The 22532-nt window shown below is 43.0% G+C and overlaps 2 protein-coding genes across 2 annotated transcripts in view; both read left to right on the top strand.

The window, feature by feature from the left end:
- Nucleotides 1–22532, top strand: part of LOC308077004 (contactin-associated protein-like 2) — a gene marked incomplete at both ends in the record, with an annotated part of 139943 nt that overhangs the window by 26502 nt on the left and 90909 nt on the right. Inside the window, 6 exon segments of the mRNA XM_080417533.1 lie at nt 3094–3146; nt 3856–4006; nt 4582–4766; nt 7209–7352; nt 9561–9822; nt 13881–14030. Coding sequence (XP_080273659.1) covers nt 3094–3146; nt 3856–4006; nt 4582–4766; nt 7209–7352; nt 9561–9822; nt 13881–14030 — 945 coding nt within the window.
- On the top strand, nt 18872–19873 carry LOC308077550 (transaldolase-like; the record flags this gene model as incomplete). Its single annotated transcript, XM_080418299.1, has 1 exon — nt 18872–19873. The coding sequence occupies exon 1, from the start codon at nt 18893–18895 to the stop codon at nt 19871–19873; it is 981 nt and encodes a 326-aa protein (XP_080274425.1). The 5' UTR covers nt 18872–18892.

Genomic DNA, 22532 nt, shown 5'->3' with positions numbered 1-22532 from the left:
CTTCATTGACCGCTACAACATCTGGTTTATTCTTCATTGACCGCTACCACATCTGGTTTAATCTTTGCTGACCGCTACAACATCTGGTGTATGGTATATTTGCAGAAAGATCACACACACGAGCACGCACGCATGCATGCGTACATTTACTCTAGTACTGTACTTTTGTACATTTTAAATTTCCAATTTTCAGTACTTTTACTTCTACTCCACTACAGGCAAATATTATACTTTTACTCCACTACAATTATTTGAAAACTTAAGTTACTTAGATTTGGATTATTATCACAAAACATACATTAACCACTTCAGCCCTATATACATTTCGGCCATTTGAAAATAGCCGATCTACAAGCTGAGCTTATAGATCTGCTATTTTCAAAAGATTTTAATACATTTTATACATTTGAAAACTTTTTATAGCAATACTTTTGTACTTTTACTCAAGTAAATTCATTTAGAATTCCGGACCTTTACTTGTAACAGAGTGTTTCTACATTGCAGTATTGATACTTTTACTTAAGTTCAAAATTGTTGTACTTTTTCCACCATTGGGTGTGGGATGCCGATGCCTGTGTGTTGGCTCCCATAGCTCAAGGCTGCTGGCTGGGAGCTCCCGGTTGGCCTGGAATCTCGGAGCGAATCGGTCTGGATTCCACCAGCTAGTTTCCCGGTGGCTATGACTGTGAACAGCCAGCTGCATTCTCCTGGCCACTATAGCTCAGCTAATCCCCCTGCTCATTTCCGCTCACATTCTCTGACACACACACGCACACATGCACGCAATCAATATGTCGATTATATAATATATGCTCTTGAAACTCTGGATGGGTTGGATGGGTGAGAAAGTAATGATCACACAGTCGATGTTCCTTCATTATAAGATAATTCAACATAATGATTGAATTTGAAGATGAAACCTGTGTGCGCAGTGCACGCGTGTGTGTGTCTGTGTGTCTGTCTGTCTGTCTGTCTGTCTGTCTGTGATCCAGTAAATTAACACTTGTAGCCTCTCAGCTCTCATCCTATTAAAAGCTGATTTTTGATAGCAATTTTCAATTAAGACTGCATAAATTACTGGTGTTAGTGACGCACGTGCAATCATGCATCTTTCATTCCAGAAACATGATTACAAAGTGGGTAGGAGCATTAGTTTAGTTTAGTTTAGTTTAGTTTAGTTTTTTAGCACATTGTTATAACAAAAACAGAAACAATACATATTAAATGACAAGTGCTGTGCAAGGAAAGGAAGAAGCCGGCTGGCTTATTTGGAATCCTTTCCTTCATGGGAGAAATCATTAAACAACAGGATTAGAAGTTCAATAAGAACAATACAAAATAATACAAGTTTCCAAGGGGAGCAGTGGTGCAAATAAAAAAAAAAAAACACAAAAACTGCTCAAAAGAAGAAAAAGACAGAAAAAAAAAAGAGCTGTTAGCGATACATTTTTCTTAAATATTGGGAAGGATAGTGAAGACTTGAGTGATGCATCTAGAGAGCTCCACAACTGAGGGCCTCTAAATGTGATGAAATATTGATGTTTCGAAGTACGACAAAAAGGTAAATTAAAAGCGTTCATAGAACACTTCACTTCACTATTTCAACTGCAACAACACACCCTTCCTTCCATCCATCCATCCATCCATCATCCATCCATCATCCATCCAAATCAAACAAAATATTGTGACACATATCGATCACCAATGCGTATAAAAATACTCGACTTTTGGGGCAAAGCCCTACTATATCTATCCATCCATTCGTCCCTCTATTCATCCATCCATTGCTCGCCCTCCAACTATCCTTCAAACAAACCCCTCGATTCTGGGTTATGATAATGTATGATAATTGGTAGCAATATCCCATTATGATTAATCTGCATAGAACGGCATGAAATCAAGCTGTGTGTGTATCCATGTGTGTCTGTGTGCATGTACTTTCCTATTTGTGTGTGTGTGCTCGTGTGTGCAAATGTTCACTTGCATTTTCAGTTTAGAGTATCTCTAGGCGAATGTTCGATTCAAAGCGGATTGTGTATCTTTAGGCGTATGTGTGCACGGAAGTGTGTGATGTGTGATTGTAAACGTGTACATGTTTGTGAGGGTGTAATGAGGCAGGATCCCCTGTGCTTCTCATTTACATCATTAACCCAGGATCAACACAAAATAAATAGTTTCAAAGCTAATGAATGAAACAGAGAATGATGAGGTTAGATCCTCTAAAGGACATTAATACAAATTAGTATGCGACCGAACATCACACAGTGATATTTGACCCTTTCTGTGCCCTCTCTCGCTTATGGAATGCTTTAATTGTACATGTACAATATATTAAAATTGGTCAATGGGAGGACGGGCGGGCGGACCACGGCCACGTCACTATGACTCAGACATAACCATAAACAAATCTGATACGCCCATTATAGGCAGGACCATGGCCATGCCACTGTGACTCAGACATAACCATAAACAAACCCGATACGCCCTTATATTGGCATGTCACTATGACAACACATATATTGGTCGGATCTGCGGTGCAACGTAGGTGTTCACCTACGTTTAATACCTCTAGTTTCAAATAATCAGGGTTGATATGGTAAGCCTTAGGGCTGATATGGAAACAACTGACTGCTATGTTAACTTTCACCGAGTGACCTCGCTGCAGAAATAGGATTGATGCCATAGTTCCTGCTTTGATCAAATGCTATATTCTATTTTCCGCTATGAGTTTAATTACCTTCTATACGTCCTTGCTCTGCGTCGCTGCCCCAGGTGGAAACCCAGCAAGTAAATTTGACATCAACTATGCTTGCCTTACAGCACCACACAATACAGAGAATACAGAGAACACACACACACATGCGCACACGCACATTCGTAGCGTCGTGAACAAAGACACTGCACCCCTAAGTGCTTCCCGATGAGCAGGTTTGACGCCTTGCTTGGTTCCATCTGCCGTTGGTGTGAGAATGGTTGAATGTAAATCACTTTGGAGAATGACACTCCATTTATTTATTAATATTGATAATTCTCTCTCTCTCTCTCTCTCTCTCTCTCTCTCTCTCTCTCTCTCTCTCTCTCTCTCTCTCTCAGGGTCTGACGTAATCAACTTTGACGGACAGGGAGTAATCTCATATCGTTTCAAGGTACAACTGTCACTATTTTTCACAAATAACTTCTCATTTAGTAGTAGTGAGATAAATGATGTCTCATTATGAATCTAACCAGCATCAATTTGACCAAGTTATTTCTATCATATATGTGGGTTTGTCATGCTGGCTAATAGAGGTGTTTAATTACATATATTTGTAGTTGTACAAGTTAAAGCTCTGTTTTAATTATAACATAGAAGTACACTGAAACATATTCATGTGCACAAAATGACGTGTTATTAAACCATGTTAGTATCATCTTTACTGGGCTTCATCTGATGCTCTTATCCAACGTGACTTTCTAACAACTTAGAAAGGTTGAAAGGTTTTGACAAATTTGGAAAACGTGCCCAAAATAGATTGATGTCATTAAATTGTGATATTATGAATGTCAAACATATCAGACAGTCTGCATTCCCCCAAAATAAATGCACGTATTTAATTCAGTCTGAGCAGAAGCAGGAATAAAACATATCCCTGTCGGCCATAAAACTGAATAATCACAGCGGGGTAATCAGAAGCAGAGGCATTGACACAACAGAGGAATGCAACGCCTTTAAGTAAACCATAGTTGCATGTAAAGTCTTGAAAATATGCCCTGAACGGGACATCTAATATCCCAAACATCTAAAGTCCAGGCAGAACATCACTCAACATTGTGGAGAGTGTTGAGGCGTTATGTTATGTGAAAACCTTTGTTCAGGTGAAGAAGATGAAGATCATCAAGGACGTGATCTCGCTGAAGTTCAAGACGTCAGAGAGCGAGGGTGTGATCCTTCACGGTGAAGGTCAGCAGGGAGACTACATCACCCTGGAGCTCCACATGGCCAGACTACTGCTGCAGATCAACCTGGGTGAGACACACACACACACACACACACACACACACACACACACACACACACACACACACACACACACACACACACACACACACACACACACACACACACACACACGCACACGCACACGCACACGCACACACACACACACACATACACTTACACACACTCTATCGTCCTGCCTCTGATGGAGAACAGTTGGGGTGATGGCTTGTTCTCTTTCAAGTTCTCCTCTAACCCATTCAATCCGGGGACGCATCTCTGTCATTTTAGATTTCTTTGGCTAATCAAAAATAGCAGATCTACAAGCTTGTCGCACGGTACTGAGCATGTAGATCTGCTATTTTGTAGATATGCTATTTTAAATAGTGAAAATTTGTGCAAATCTTCGAAAATATATGTTTTTAACATTTTTAACTGTCAAATGTCTCAACAAATGTCTTAATTTATCTGAAAAAAACATTGCTATATCAGTGGTGCTCAAACTTTTGTGCTCAAACACACACACACACGCACGCACGCACACTTTCTCTCACGCTTCTCCTCCTCCTCCTCTTCATTGGTGGTGTTGTGCTGGTCATCAACAGGCAGTAACCAGTACGGCTCCATTCTGGGTCACACCTCTGTGACGACAGGCAGCCTGTTGGACGACCACCACTGGCACTCGGTGGTGATCGAACGCTACCGACGCAACGTCAACTTCACCCTGGACAGACACACACAGCACTTCAGGACCAACGGAGAGTTTGACCACCTGGACCTGGACTATGAGGTGAGAGGACACAATACTGGATGTGTAAAGGTTATTATAGTTTGACCACCTGGACCTGGACTATGAGGTGAGAGGACCTGACGGACGCACAGTAGAGCAGCAGAGATACACGACATTAACACAGTAGATACACGACATTAAAGGGGTAGTTCACCCCCAAACTGACCTTTTTTCTATCGATTAGTCACCCCATGGAGACTTGAATTCATGGATATTTTTTTGTTTTTGTCGCATTCCTAAGCCAATAATTTGATGACTGGCAGTGGTTCCGGTATAGGAGACACAAAGAGTCTCCTTTGTGTCTCCTACCGGACCCGCTTCCTACCGGTCCGCAAATTATTGGCTAAAAGATAGCCAATTTGGATGAACTATCCCTTTAACACATTAGAGATACACAACATGAACACAGCAGAACAGCAGACTCTTCCAGTTCCTCTGCTTGTGTTTCTCTCTTCCTTTAGCTCGGTAATTCTCAACCGTTGTTTTTTATCGTTTTTTTTACAGGCCAATTTACACTGTAAAATGCAACCTCAACCTGTAATATGTTAATTCCACTCTGAGATCACAAATGGAACCCAATGGACCCGTAAAGGGTCCATTTGTACTCTCTTGGAGTTGCAGAACGGCAATTTACCATCCTAACTAACTATCATTTGGCTGGGGGACCCCCTGGAACTCCCTCCGGGACCCCCTTGGGTTCCCAGGGCCTGAAGTTGAGAACTTTCGCTGTAGCTCTCTCTGTCTTTTCTCTCTCATTTGCTCTCTTGCTGGTGTTGCTGTTTTGTTCTGGCAAGACTGGCCTCCAGTGTCTCTGAGCGGTTTGATGACACAGGAAATTAGTTATTGGTTTTTACTGTGTGCTGTATGACTAATCCATAATACACATATTCTGTAATTAATGTCTCAACGTGGAACACAAGTGCAGCTTAACCCCTTAAGACCTGAGGCCGATTCTACAAATGTCTTCTAAATCCCAACAGTTTTCTGATAAATTAATGTTGCTATATCAGTGGTGTCAGTGGCTTTTTCATGTCAAGGACCCCCAAAATGATATGTATTTGGCCACGGACCCCCATCTCAAAATCTTTTTTTCCAGGGACCCCCAGAAGCAAAGATTTGAGTTAAAAATGTTCGCTTTAAAAGAATATATATATATTCAACATTTGCACATATTTTCACAATGTTTCAAAAATAGCAGATCTACAAGCTCGTAGCGCGGCACTCGGTGCGAGCTTGTAGATCTGCTATTTTTGAATAGCCAAAGTGTAAAATAATGCTTTTTAGCTCAAACCTAAAAATGACACAGCTAGCTGCGTTCCCGGTCTTAATGGGTTAAAGTAGGAAATTGATTTTAGAATGTATAATGAGCATCCTGTGTATCACTGCGCGTGTGTGCGTGCATGTGAGCGCACGTGCGCGCGAGCGCGTGCTGTACATGGCCTTTAACATGTAACTGCTGATACAGTTTCTATGTTAAGTAGGGATACAGCCATGGAAACCACGCTCCAATTAAAGTAAATCTGTCCATGTAAGAGATCTGTGGGGAAATCTATACAACACAGTGGATGTGTTTCTCTCTCTCTCTCTGTGTGTGTGTGTGTGTGTGTGTGTGTGTGTGTGTGTGTGTGTGTGTGTGTGTGTGTGTGTGTGTGTGTGTGTGTGTGTGTGTGTGTGTGTGTGTGTGTGTGTGTGTGTGTGTGTGTGTGTGTGTGTGTGTGTGTGTGTGTGTGTACTGACCGACTGAGTCTTTCCGGAGATAGGCCTTTCACTCTGTGTTTACCACCAAGCTGTGTGTGTGTGTGTGTGTGTGTGTGTGTGTGTGTGTGTGTGTGTGTGTGTGTGTGTGTGTGTGTGTGTGTGTGTGTGTGTGTGTGTGTGTGTGTGTGTGTGTGTGTGTGTGTGTGTGTGTTGGTCTGTTGAGTGCACCCCCAGTTCAGTCTGAATATCCACTTGTGTCTGCTCTTGGCACTAATTACTAAGACCAGTGAAGCATCACCACATGCACACACACACACACACACACACACACACACACACACACACACACACACACACACACACACACACACACACACACACACACACACACACACACACACACACACACTGGTAACAACACTTCACTTCAGCTGCAGCTGAGCCAGAAAGATAAACACATGTATTTTTGTGTCGTAAATTCTACACCCTTCTTCCAAGAACCCTCTATTGCTGCTTTTCCGCTGCATGGAAGCGGCTCAACTCTCTACTCGACTCTACTCGCCTGTTTTGGTTTTCAATCCGCCGCAGTGTTAGATTTCTCTTACAAGTGGTTGAAAGTCTGGACTGGGATTTACTCGACCTACTTATGCTTGTCTTCTCTTTTCTTCTCTTGTCTTTTTCTTTCTTTCTTTCTCTCTCTCTCTCTCTCTCTCTCTCTGTGTCTTTCTTCATGACCTTGTCTAGTTGAGTTTTGGTGGAATGCCGTACAGTGGGAAGCCGCTAGACGTGGGAAGGAAAAACTTCAGAGGCTGCATGGAGAGCATCAACTACAATGGAGACAACATCACTGACCTGGCCCGCCGCAAGAAACTCAACACCTCCAGCTTTGTAAGAGACACACACAACAAACATTAGTGTTAGGTGCACAGATTATGAGCGCGTGTCAGTCTAGGTGCTTTGTGGAAGAGATCATTATAAAATTCACCACTGACACCAACACTACTTAACCAAAAACACATCTGGTATAGAGGTTCCCTGAAAATGTGCAGCAGCCTGTTGCACACTTTGAAGGACCTGAGTCTCCTCAGGAAGAACAGCTAGCTCTGTCCTTTCCTGTAGAGGGCCTCAGTATTGTCGGTCCAGTCCAGTGTGTTGTTCATGTGTACACCCAGGAACATGTAGGTGTCCATGCTTCTCCAACTCATCTCCACGGATGGTGTTGGGAGTTATAAGGCCTCTTCTTGCCTGTACCAGTTCATTGGTCCTACCTATGTTGAACTGATGGTATTGTTGTTGTCACACCACTCAACTCCTCATACAGGCCTCTGTACTCCCCATTGTTGTGATCCACGGTGCAACTGGTAATGGAGGAGGCTGTTGCTTAACAGCAAATCTGAAAGGCTGTCCTGCAGTCTGATTGAATTTGAATCCTGAAGAGTAACAGTTTTGGACAGAGCCAATGTATTGTTGTCTCCGCCAGGCCGAAAGGCATGGCGAGAGAGTATGTTTTGCCCTCTGTCCGTCCGTCCGTGTGTGTGTGTCTGTCCGTCCGTCCGTCCGTCCGTCCGTCCGTCCGTCCGTCCGTCCGTCCGTCCGTCCGTGTGTCCGTCATTCTGTCTGTGTACAGCTAATCTCCGGCACCGTTGGCTTGCTCGCCGTGAAACTGTGCACACACACTTCCTGGATGCCACAGCAGAACCTCTGCCCCAAACTTTTCACATGGGCCTTTTATAGCACCACCAGGAGGCCGATTTGTGCAATTTCTGACAGTACTCCTACAGATTTTTTGTTTGCAGGAGTGCTCCGTTTTGAACAAAATGCCTCAAATCATCAACACTAGGGGTGGGACGATATATCGATATCGCGATATATCGCGACACTTCCTCCCGCGATAAATAATCGATATACTGCCGGGAAAAAATATATATATATATATATATTTTTTGTGATACGTTTTTTTCCGACTCTGTATTTGTGTGATGATGATTTTGAACTGTTTGGTGCTATTTTATCTGTTTATGAATTGAATACAAGGACTATCGTGATATATCGTTGGTGAAATTTCATGCAATATATCGTGATATCGCATAATATATCATGTATATCGAATATTGTAATATTATTGTTATCGAGGGCCTAATATCGCCACAGATATCGTATCGTGAGATACCCATATCGTCCCACCCCTAATCAACACAGCATGCAATTTCCTTGAAATTTTGCACGCATATTTACACTATGCCGAGGACGAATTGCCACTTGAACATTTTCAAATCAGCCTCATGGTGGCGCTATAACAGGCCGATTCGTGTTTTTACCTATAACTGCACCGATCTGTGTAAAACTTTGTAAGCGCACTCCCTAGAGGTCAAGGAAAAACCTTTGCCCAGCATTTTTCACATCTGCCTTTTATAGCGCCACCAGGAGGCCGACATATGTAAAACATTTTCTTTATATTACTCCTTCCGATTTTATCCAAATTTCACGCAAATCTGTAAAGATGATCTCTATAGTCATGTCATCAAGACGGATGTGTTTGATTTTTCATATTACATCCTGATTGGCTAAGATTGACACCTAAAGTTTGCAGTAGTGGCTTGTTTTGAACAAAATGCCGCAAATCATGAACGCAGCGTCCGATTGCGGTCACACTTTGCACACACATTCACACCATGTTGAGGAGAAAATGCCACCCTTTTAACATTGGCCTGTTATAGCGCCACCAGCAGGTCTAATTTAGCAAAAAAAAAATTTTGAACAAAATGCCTCAAATCATGAATGCAGTGTCCGATTGCCGTGCAAGGCCTAAGAAGAAATGGCACCCTTTTCACATTGGCCTATTATAGCGCCACCAGGAGGCCACAATAACCTACCTGACCTGGCGGAGACCTGTGCTCCGAGGAGCACTTTTTCTAGTTTCATGTGTTTTTAATGAAGTAAAATTATCTCTCTCTATCTCTCCGTTTCTCTCTTATTCCTTTCTCTATTTCTGTCTGTCTGTCTGTCTGTCTGTCTGTCTGTCTGTCTGTCTGTCTGTCTGTCTGTATGTATGTCGTCTGTTTGTCTCTCTCTCCCCCCTCAATCTCTCTCTAACAGCGTAACGTGTCCTTCTCCTGTGTGGAGACCCACTTCTTCCCCGCGTTCTTCAACGCCACCAGCTTCCTGCAGCTCCCGGGACGAGCCAATCACAACGCTGTATCCGTGGGCTTCCAGTTCCGCACCTGGAACCCAGACGGGCTCCTCCTCTTCAGTCACCTCGACGACGGGACGCTGGAGATCGACCTTGAGGACGGCAAGGTCACTGTGCACATCAACGTGACACGGACGATGAAGACCAACCACATAGACATTTCATCGGGTAGGACGGACACACACACACACACACACACACACACACACACACACACACACACACACACACACACACACACACACACACACACACACACACACACACACACAGGGTTCTCCCTAGCCCTGGTCCAGAGCGTTAGTGAGTTCTCTCTAACGCCCTGCCAGGCGCTCGGCTCTGCTCATAGACAAGGAATTCCACTGCCCTGCGAGGGCTCTAACTGTAGTAAAAGTAAACAAAACCACTTCCATGTCCGCGAGATGGAAATTATTTTATTTACGCCACTGCGCCCTCTACAGATCTGCTCAATGGTCATTTATATCGACCAGATCTGTAGAGGGCGCAGTGGAGTAAATCAAATAATTTCTGTCTCGCAGACATATTTTATTTTCTGCCCAAAAGGTGTATTTTACAGAGAAGGTGGGGTGCTGAGAGGCTTTCCGCCTCCGAGAATAGACTTTCAACAACACAAAACAGCCTTTATTTCAGTGAGTATCGAAGTGGTTTTGGTTTTACTACAGTTGGAGCCCTCGCAGGGCAGTGGAATTCCTTGTCTATGAGCAGAGCCGAGCGCCTGGCAGGGCGCTAGAGAGAACTCATTAACGCTCTGGACCAGGGCTATAGGTTCTCCCCATCTCTCCAGCTCTTTAGTTAACAGTTCATTGAGCGATGGTTTGGACAAGTGCGGCGGAGCGTTGAGGGGCATGTTGGGAGAAGGATGTGCTGTGAGGCGAGAGGAGAAGAGGAAGGCCAAAGAGAAGGTTTATGGATGCAGTGAGAGAGGCCATGCAGCCGGCTGGAGTGACCGAGGAAGATGCAAAGCACCGAAACGGACGGAAACAGATGATCTGCTGTGGCGACCCCTGTCAGGAATTAGCCTTAGGAAGCAGAAGGTGGTCAAGGACAGTGGTCTTCAACCCTTTTCATATCAAGGTCCATTATTTATTCTGCGTTTGAGCCAAGGACCACCAATTTGATGAGATTTTGCCTCTCAGACCCAAAACTTAGAATATTTTGTTTTCGTTGCATAAGATTTTGTAAAATTTTGTTAACAATAATTTTACTATTGAGAGCGTAAAATGTAACATTTAACACTCTCATGATCTATAAGGGTCCATTTGGTTAATACCAACTCTCCATCATTTAGCTGGGGACCGCCTGGAAACTCCTCAAGGACCACTGGTGGTCCCTGGACCACTAGTTGAGAACCACCGGTCTTTCAAAATGCAGAACTGATTGGAACTGAGAATCTGAATCTGAAAATCAGCTGTGTTCATGAGAGCCACAAGCACACAATGTATTCACACGTCAATCAATATCAATTGATATATCAATATCAATATGTATAGGACTGCAGGAGGAGATGAGAGGATTTGTCTGCTACTGTATGTCCGATGTCTGCTTGAATCTTTGTTATTGTATTTCTCTACTGCTTCACACCAACCCCTCATTTCCATCTCAGTCTCTCCCTCTCTCTCTCTCTGTGTCTCTCTCAAAATTGGATCAGTCAGGTGCTGACTGCCTTTTATGCGTCATTGATCCCGGAGGCAAATGTAGCCCAAAATCAATGGAAATACAATTCAACACACGCGGCCTCTGATAGCGGCAAGGTATCTCTGGGACTATCTTCATAGCCAGCCAGACAGTTTTGAGCTTCAGGCATTGACTTTTTTACCCCCTCAAAGGACTGATTTCCTGTATGTCTCGTCTAGACAGACACAGCCTCAACACCCCCCCGGCCAGCACCACCACCCGATATACCTCCCACCAACAAACCCCCATTCATGGACTTGCATTTATATTGCTTCATATTATTCGAGATCTGATTATTATTCTGCGGTGCAGTACACATTTTATTCTAATTTAATGAAGCAACCGATACTAGACTTAAATGGGATTTAAAGAGTTCCTTATGTGTGTGTCATATAGGATGTGATTAATTTGTAATCACTGTCACAGATTCTGCTTCTAATAAGTGTGTGTGTGTATGTGTGTGTGTGTGTGTGTGTGTGTGTGTGTGTGTGTGTGTGTGTGTGTGTGTGTGTGTGCGTGTGCGTGTGCGTGTGCATGCAGTGGTGTAAAATAACAAAGTACATGTACTCAATTACTGTACTTAAGTACAATTTTGAGGTGTTTTTTACTTTACTGGAGTATTTACTTTTACTTCTACTCCACTAATTTCAGAGGCAAATATTGTACTTTTACTCCACTGCAATTATTTGAAAACTTTAGTTACTTTGTAGGTTTGATTATCATTACAAAACCACTTCAGCCCTATATACATTTCGGCCATTTGAAAATAGCCGATCTACAAGCTCACAATGTGTCGCGATGCGACGCATTGTGAGCTTATCTGCTATTTTCAAAAAGATTTTTATGCATTTTATATATTTAAAAACTTTGCGAAATGGGACAGTCTGCATACTGAGTACTTTCTACTTTATGGTACTTTAAGTACTTTTTTATACCAATACTTTGAATTCCGGACTCTTACTTTTAACAGAGTATTTCTACATTGCAGTATTGATCAATTTACTTAAGTAAAACATTTGAGTACTTTTTTCCACCACTGTGTGTGCGTGTGTGTGTGCGCGTGTGTGTGTGCGCGCGTGTGCGTGCGTGCGTGAATACATAGCATACATCTACATTCCATGACATTGAAGAGGTTATCTAAGGGTTAATGATTACATCAAACCAACTCACTATTGTGGATGTGTACCTGTCACCGTGTTGATGAAGGTTAATTAGATCAGACCCCTGCTGAAATGAAAGCAATGATCTCCAAATGCATGCTGGGAGAAAATCAATAGCAGGAAATGGCACACAGCTCTCCAAAAAATACCAAGGATACACGCAGACTGTACACACACGCACGCACACACACACACGCACAAAATTGGTAAATTCAAACTAGCCACTATCCACTATATCCACCTGGTAAATGATATCCGCAGCTGATATACTGCATGTCTGTGACCATTCTTTCTTTTCAATTCATAAAACTGCTTAGATCTTTTTTTGTACCTGTATACAGCTAGAGTCAATATATTTTTTTGCATTTAAAGTAATGTTAGGTAACTTTTTCAAAAAAAAAAAAAATCACAACACCCATTCCATGAATTTCACCCCGAAAGTCTTTTATAAGCATATTTTCTATTGAAAGTGGACAGGGGCGTCTTTCCCGCGAAAATGACGTCATCCGGCCGGAAAACGGAAACGGAAATGCACCGGTTTCCTGTTTGTCCCGGAACTACCGCCCTAGTAACAAAAAGGAATTTCACGCTGTTTTTATGGCTTTATAGGATTTGAAGATGGAAAAACAACAGCAAAAGAAAGCACAGCTCACGGTAACTAAAGCTCCACTGGCTAAGAGAAACGATCCGCAGATAGTATAAAACAACAAAAAGAGCGCTTTTTGAAACGCTTCCGGTGAGAACAAATGGAATTCTGGGAAATGCAGGCATACACTAAAGACCTGCAATGACGGTAGTGACCAGCAGAGGTTGCTAAAAATCGTTATTGCGAACGCGGAAGGAGGCGCGGAAGGAGGCGCGGCGAAGCCGCGCCTCCGACCAAGTGGAGCTTACTATGTAACCCTGCTCAGGTTGTGTGTGTGTCTGTCTGTGTGTGTGTCTGTCTGTGATTCTGTCTGTGTTCATGCTCTCATTGGCTCGCGCCCCCATGTGACTCACATGTGTGCACTGCCTGTAAGCAGCCACCCGAGTGCGCCAGAGTGCAGGAATTTAGACAATGCACAACAGCCTGCCACACACACACACACACACACACACACACACACACACACAGTCAATGTTCTCTCCCCATCACGGTGAAATAACACGGATTACAAGTCCGTAAATACACAATATTTTCGAGCTGCGTTCGCTTCCAGCGTTCGCGCGTCTTACTTGTTTAGGTACTTACCAAGTATGGCTTTAAACTCGCTCTAAATTTCACCAAGAAGCACTGTGTTAAGAGCCCTATGCTGTGAAGTCTGCAAAAGCGTAAATTAAATATCAATGTTATCAAAGAAGTGAACTGTGATGGTGTTTGTGTTCCGGTAGGTTCAGGTCTTAACGATGGTCAATGGCACGCGGTTCGACTGGTCGCCAAGGAGAACCTCGCCATGTTGATGATTGATGGCGATGAATCATCGGCTGTCCGCGCAACCCCTCCCCTCACCATCATCACTGGAGGAACCTATCACCTGGGAGGTAAGACCACACCCCTCACCATCACCCCTGGATTAACCTATCGCCCGAGAGGCAAGGTGATGCACAGGCGATATATATATAGAGAGAGAGAGAATATAAGTAAACAATCAGGAGTATTGCTTCAGTGAGTCGGGTCCAGCCAATTATTTCCGTAAATGTGGAGATGAGCTACACTTCAAGGGGAGGGTCTCTCAACTAGTAACAAAACATTCGCCAGAAATAGCCGATCTACAAGGTCGGGATTCAGCGTAGAAGGATACAAGAAGAGACCAAGTACAATTGCAGCTCAAGTTTCACTGAGAATAGAGGATTTAAGTGGATACATTTAAATGACAATCTGATGAGTGGGGAAAATGTGCAACTTGACAAGCAATCTCAAGTCCACTCCTCCAAATAACACACACACACACACACACACACACACACACACACACACACACACACACACACACACACACACACACACACACACACCTCAGTGGCAACTCACTGTCTCATGCACTATTATCCAACATGAAACTACAGGGTCCTATACAGAGAGAGAGAGAGATAGAGAGAGAGAGATGTAGACCTGAACACTGGAGCAGTGAATTTGCTCAGATTGGGTCAGAGGCGGTGCTGACCTACCAGGTACAGCTGTGTTTAATACCATGGATGGACAGTTACTACCAGGCAGAGCCGGCACCATTACTGCTTCGCTGCATTCTGCAGCTTCAGCACCACGGAGAGCGCCTCTGATTTAACAGGAGGTTGTATTCAGCTGTCAGTCAGCTTGAGGGTTTATTCATCAGCCCATATTGTTTTATCTTTTGACTGAGCTGTGATGGTCATGGAATTGAGATGAATGATGGGTATAATTGGGGATCCTAAATAAAGAAATAACATGACACACATGCACGAGTGCACGCGCGAACGCTCACATACACACACATGTTTGTATAACTATACTTGTGAGGATATCAACATTTTAGGACGGCATTGACAATAGCTGAACATAGTCCAAAAAATTGCACATCTACAAGCTCACAATGTGTCACAGTGTTGTGAGCTTGTATATTGGCTATTTTTCGATGCGTGACATTGGCATTGGCACAAAACTCAAGTATAACATTGGGAAAACTCTAACCTTAACCCTTAAACATAACCTCTAGATGCCTAATCCTAAACCTAACCCTAACTTGAATCTTTTATCTAATTGTAAGGCTAACTTTTATTTATTAGATTGACCATAAAACAGCCATTTGTCTTGTGAGGACCAGGACAATTGTGGAACATTCTACCATACCTTTTGGGACATCTGGTCCTCACAAGTATGGTACACACACGCACACGCACACACACACACACACACACACACACTCACACTCACACTCACACTCACACTCACACTCACACTCACACACACACACACACACACACACACACACACACACACACACGTAATAGTGGTTGCTTAATTTGCTGCCACTTGGCAACTATTCTGCTGGGTAATGTTACATGACATAATGGACTCTTAAGCAGACAGTCTGGTCGTAAACCTGCAGGGGATTATTACTGCAGTGAAGATTAAACTGTTTCACTGTTATTTTACAAAAACTCTTTGAAGAAAAACAAATCTGTTGGTATTCAACTGTTTCCAATTTGCATTGCATTTTTTCAGATTCCAACATTGAATTTGTTCATGTGTTTTGTTTGTATTAGATTATTTATTTATGTATTTAATTTTTGCAGTTCAGTTAGATTGCAGCTTGAATGGAAACCGTTTGTGAATGCTAATCAGTGTGCTGATATTACTGTCTGGTTTGGAAGTAGTTCTACGGTTTCTCTCGTTAAGCCTGCATGTTGCCTCGCGCTGCTGTCTCAAATGAATTACAAACAGGAAGCCCAAGGCAAGGATGTGTGTGTGTGTGTGTGTGTGTGTGTGTGTGTGTGTGTGTGTGTGTGTGTGTGTGTGTGTGTGTGTGTGTGTGTGTGTGTGTGTGTGTGTGTGTGTGTGTGTGTGTGTGTGTGTGTGTGTGTGTGTGTGTGTGTGTGTGTGTGTGTGTGTGTAGGTGCAGGTGCTTGAAGCTAAACGTGTGTGTTGGTATGCACACATGATGCCCGAGTATGGCGAGTAAAACCCTACAAATTCCAACACTAATCCAATCCAACATGTGTGTGCTTTTGTGCATGCATGTGCATGCGTATATGTATGCGTGTGTGTGTGTGTGCGTGTGTGTGTGTGTGTGTGTGCATGCACGCCAACCTCAAGTGAGATTTTTTTAAATGTATGATTTAGCAATAATTTACAATTTCCCCCAGCGCTGCTGCTCATCCACATTTATTCTGCTCATTTCCATACCACCATAGAGACAAAAGCATAGTGAACAAAAGGTATTTTATCCCCGTCTTGCTCCCAGTTATCCTTTCTAATCACACAGTTTCATGAGTCAGAGAGGCCAAGCCTAGTGCATTAAGCCTCTTAAAGCCCTCTAACAATATTTCTTCAGTACTACTTTTTTTTTTGACAGAGGCTTTTCTCAAGGTGCCAGTGTAATAAAAAAAGCTAAAATGAAATTAAAACCTTTCATTAATATTGCTGAGATCAGCACGGTGGCACAGTGGTAAAGTGCCTACCCACCACCACGGAGGTTGTGGGTTCGAATCCACCGTGGTGTTAGGGGGAGGGAAGAGGGGAAGGTTTTTTTAATTATTGTTAAATAATAACAAAACAAAGTATTTCTTCGCTTACGGTAATGAAAGTATACCGTAAGTGTTGCGCTGGGCGGACACGTCGCCTCGGAAAACAAGGAAGTGTTGATAACATTTTCGCTTTCTGCATTGTCTATTACTCGCTTCAAATGTTTAAAAAACGTTCTTTAGAGCAATTTTTAGCTGTAAATGACGTTGTGTGTTTGTTTACATGGCTGTCATGTTGGATGCAGCACAAAATCAAGCGGCGCATCAGGTGCTCTGAGTCTTTGATTACACAGCGGTCTGTTATTGAGCTCAGCAGTCATTATCCAGAAATAACACACAGCTGAATTCAATGACTGACCAATCAGAATCAAACATTCAACCAAGCCGTGTAATAGGGCGCCCGCTGGCCTAGCGGTCCAGGCGCATACCACATTATGCTGGTAATCCAGATTGGCAGCGGGTTCGGCTCCCGGTCCCGAGGACCTTTGCTGTGTGTCACCCCCCCCCCCCCCCATCTCCCTCCCCATTTCCTGTCGGCCTACTATCCTATCAATAAAGGCAGAAAAAAGCCCACAAAAATATATATAAAAAAAAAAAAAAGGCTGTGTAATAAACCCCTTTAAGTGTAGCAACAATGAAAAGTATTCTACAAAAGACTGCATATTACATGTAAATGGCGCTCTTATTTTTACGTCCGCCCACCGGAAGACAAGTGCATACTTTTGTACCACTTGAGGAACATGCTAAGCATTGCAATGGTCACAGAAAATCCCATAAACAAATGTCAGTACTGTTGTTTTGAATCTGACTTAAATGGATAGTTCACCCCCAAAATGACTTTTTTTTTACAATTAGTCACCCCATGGATACTTTTTTCATGGATATTTTTTTGTTTTTGTCACATTCTTAAGCCAATAATTTGATGACTGACAGTGGTTCCGGTATAGGAGACACAAAGAGTCTCCTTTGTATCTCAAATTATTGGCTTAGGAATGCGACAAAAATGAAAAAATATCCATGAATTCAAGTCTCCATGGGGTAACAAATCGATAGAAAAAGAAAAAAAATATTGTTGAACTATCCCTTTAAGGAACCATGGTAAATGGTAAAACAGAAGGTGTTGGTAAGCTGCAGCTGCATTAAGGTATTTTAGACACATTTTGTGCATTTCTTTTGCTACGTTTTGTAGATTTGTAGATAGCATTTGTTTGCTATTAAGGGTGTAAAGTGAAAGTACAAAAATATATACACTGGAACAAAGACAGAACAACCCACAACAACCAAATTATCAACACATTATTAAAAAATAAATCTCAGTTTAAAAGTTTGAATTGTCGATTTGTTTATACTGCAGGATAATAGGGTTCGTGAATATGCATTTAAAAACAAACATTTTCCACTATTACTCTAATTATCAGTTCATTTAACACAATGGAAATAACCCCAGGAACCCCATGTCATTAAAAAAAAAAATCTTACAGTTTAAAAGTTTCAAATGTCGATTATCATTAATATTGCATGAATATGTATTTAAACTCTAATGATATCAATATATAATCAGGGATCTAATTATATACAGAGTCCAAACTAATTATATATTATTGTCTTCTTGCCTCAATGCTTACAGCTATAATTTATTGTGTCTTACAGTCTCTAGCATTCGGTCTTAAACCAGAGAGCTGTAGAACATAATAGGCCTGTGGAATGCTACTGTTTGGAGAACTCTGAAACAGGGTGGTAGAGATAATCTTGATCCCTGGAGAACTCTGAAACAGGGTGGTAGAGGAGGTGTTGATGATCGTACGTCCTTAATGACCACAAGTCTCCTGAATGAGGCATCCATTTTATATTTGGACAGGGTAACATTCTTATCCTTGTTCCATGTAACACATCCACTTCACTTTGAGCCAGCATGATCTTCTGCCCTTCTTCATGTCATCTGTGTGTCTGTCTAATCTCGCAAGCTGCTGGACGGATCAGACCAAATGTTTGGTACACACTGTGGCAGTCCCACTCATTTTCTTTTACATATATATATTTTATTTTATTGAGATGGGGCTCAGATTCTCCATATTTGGGCATGGATGACATCATCGGCTAGTCTTTTCAAAGCCAGCTGTGTATATGAGGATGTGAATGGCGGTGAGCTTCGCTGAACAGTATTACCCGACAAAGGAAGATAGATGCAGTCGGCTTTGAGTCAGCTGAAGCAATACACTGTGGTCGTTGCAGACACAGGGGATTTTAACGCCATCGATCAGTACAAACCACAAGATGCAACGACCAACCCATCTCTCATCCTGGCCGCATCCAACATGCCGGACTACCAACACCTCGTGGACCAGGCCATCAAATATGGCATCGCAAAGGGCGGAACGGACGAGGAGCAGGTGACGGACACCATGGACAAGCTTTTTGTGAGCTTTGGCCTGGAAATCCTCAAGAAGGTCCCCGGAAGGGTCTCCACTGAGGTGGATGCGAGGCTGTCCTTTGATAAAGCCGCGATGATCGCCGGGGCCCTGAGACTCATCGATTTGTATGAAGAGGCGGGCATCGGTAAGGAACGTGTCCTCATCAAACTGTCCTCGACATGGGAAGGCATCCAGGCTGGCGGGGAGCTAGAGGAGGAACACGGGATCCATTGCAACATGACCCTGCTGTTCTCCTTTGCTCAGGCCGTGGCCTGTGCAGAAGCAAAGGTCACCCTCATCTCACCCTTTGTTGGACGTATCCTCGATTGGTACAAGGAGAACACGGACCGCAAGAGTTACGAGCCACACGAGGATCCGGGGGTAATCGGCGTGACCAAGATCTACAACTACTACAAGAAGTTTGGCTACAGCACCGAGGTGATGGGCGCCTCGTTCAGAAGCGCGGGGGAGGTGAAGGCCCTGGCCGGCTGCGACCTGCTGACCATTTCGCCAGGACTGCTGGAAGAGCTCAGCCAGGATCACAGCGCCGTCGCCGAGATGCTCAGCGAGCCGAACGCCAAGGCCTGCGAACAAGAGAAGGTGCAGATGGACGAGAGGGCGTTCCGATGGCAGCACAACGAGGACAGGATGGCCGTGGAGAAGCTGTCCGATGGCATCCGCAAGTTTGCCGCAGACGCCATCAAGCTTGAGAGCATGATCAAAGAGAAAATGCTTAGTTTAAAGAAAGGCTAGTAACTGGGCAAAATAGGAATCCTACGTCATAGACTACTTTCATTCAACCTTTATTTAAGATTCTCAGAGAGATCATTGAGGGAGCGACCCTCATTTACAATGAAAAACGATAATGTTGACAACAAACGGTTAAAACAGTTGCATGTTGACAGCAATCAGTTAAAACAGTTGCATACAGGTACTGCACGGTTATTATATAAATTCCTAAAATGGCCAATAGATACTAGGGTATTCAATTTCAGCTCTTGTTGCAAGAGATTCCAAGAATCAGGTGCACCAAAGCTGAAAGCAGTCTTTCCCAGTTCCGAACTGGCAAAAGGAACCAGAAGACCAATCTCTGGAGCGAGTTGGAATGTGACTAGGTTTCAGACGTAGCATGGATGAGATATAAGGTGGTGATTTTCCAATCAGGGCTTTATAAATAAAGAGGTGCCAATGATTATTGCGCCTCTCAGTCAGAGAAGACCAGCCCACCTTATCATACAGTGATGAGTGTTGTAGCGGTCACCAGTAATAAATCTCAGAGCTGAGTGGTAAACCGAGTCCAGAGGCTTGAGTGTGGAGGCGGCTGCATGACGATAGATTATATGCCCATAGTCCAGTACAGATAAAATAGACTGCCGAAATGAAGCCTCGCTGGAGTCGCCGTTAATTGACTCGGTCTTGTTTTTAGTATTGTTTTAATTGATGCTACCACAGAATTAGAATGTATGACCTTGTGGTTCAGTTTATGGACATTTTATTTTTTTCCATCTGGCAGCCCTAAAGACAAAAACATTTATAAATAAAAGCACAGGCTGGCAGACTTACCACAACAGCAAGTGATGTAGATGATCTGGTGCTGCTGTTCAACGCTAAAGAGAGACTGCAGCGGCTCATCTGCTGCAGTTCTGTCTAAATCTGGGCCCTGACAGTTAACATGAAGAAGACCAAAATCATGTATTTAAATTCGTATTATTATAGAATGCACACACACACACGCACACACACGCACACATGCACACACACTGCTCCTGTGATGCTCCAGAGCAATCTGCGCAATCTGCACAAAGAAAGTTTAGAATATTTGGCGGTCCCGTTTTAATTTTTCACAAGATTGGTGGTTGTTGCAATGACCTGCACCACAATACTTCACCACATGTTGCGCTATGATGAAATAAACCCACAAAATGTAACAATGTGTACGTTCCGTAATGCAATTCCAATGGTGAAAGCTGTGTCGTTTCACCCGGTGAAGGAATGGTGGATTCGGCCACGCCACAACATACCCGTATGTGTGTCTCAAAGAATAAACCTGCATTGACTGACATACTGACATAGTGAAACCTAAATATTACTACAGGAAGCGAGGTGGAGGGAGTTTGCTCACTGACGAGCTGTCATGTGTGGTAGCAGCGAGATATGTTGAGCATGTGAATGTCGGTCTGCTTAAATGGACCGTGAGATTGAAACCATTAGGATTGTGGCTGTATGTGATTGGAGGGTGTACGAGCATGGGACCGGCTTGACTTCTGTGCCTGCCTGAGCTGGCGTGATGGCCTTCTAATTGACGACAAAAATTAAATAAATCATGTCTCCACATTTTCATGTTTTTTCTACCGTTGCACCTTGTGCTCTTTGTCCTCTGTATCTTCACAAAGCTCACAGATGGGCCTGGTGTTTGACCCTGATAAAGAAGTGCTCTGTGTCCTCACAAAGTTCACAGACGGGCCTGGTGTTTGACCGTGATAAAGTGTCCTGTGTGTCCTCAAATCATTTCTCAGCCCAGAGGTTCAGAGTTATAGAGATATTCAGATTTAGAAACACATGGATAGAGGGAGGAGGGCTGTGCGGCTCTGTGCTTATACTGTAATGAGTTACTTTGTGTTCCACTTCCTCCTTTTTAGTTTTGCACATCGTGCATTGCATATTGTATATAGTTTTTTAACGATTTCTGCTCATATCTATCATTTGAGTAGAGTTATAGGCACTTGAAATGTTCATATAGAGTTGTTTGTAATGGGTCACCATGATAAATTACTATGTATAAACATTCCGGCAATAAAAAACTATATTCTAACTCTTCTCCTTTCCTCTTCAATTGTAACCTTCTCTTCTCTTCTCTTCTCTTCTCTTCTCTTCTCTTCTCTTCTCTTCTCTTCTCTTCTCTTCTCTTCTCTTCTCTTCTCTATTTTCCACTAATTCCCTCCTTTTCCTATCATCTCCACCGCAGCGTCTGCTTATAGAAGCAGAACCAAGTCAATTTTACAGGGAGTGGTTTTTCACTTCAGACGATGCGCTTAGAGAAATTAGTGACTGACAGGAGACAGCTACAGAATGGATTTTGACACACACACACACACACACACACACACACACACACACACACACACACACACACACACACACACACACACACACACTGCAGCTTGTTTGCACGCAAAAGGTGTGGTCTCCTGTAGTTAAAATGTTGCATTGTGTCATGCAAGTATTTATTTGAATAAATAGAATGTTTATGTTTGGTTTTGTTTTACCCCTAATTAACATGCTTCATTCATGGAACTTCAGAGTATTGTCTCATTTATTTTTGAGTGCTCTCTATTGCTTCAGTGTTGTTTGTCTGATCTCCAGCGTGGCTCTGCATTTAGAACTATGGATGTGAGATCAGTCGTCTCCGAGA

Source organism: Gymnoscopelus braueri (genome assembly GCF_963280865.1).
Source record: "Gymnoscopelus braueri genome assembly, chromosome: 21".
Taxonomy (NCBI): domain Eukaryota; kingdom Metazoa; phylum Chordata; class Actinopteri; order Myctophiformes; family Myctophidae; genus Gymnoscopelus; species Gymnoscopelus braueri.
The sequence above is the reverse complement of the archived record's forward strand: the minus strand, read 5'-3'. Positions and strand labels throughout refer to the sequence as shown.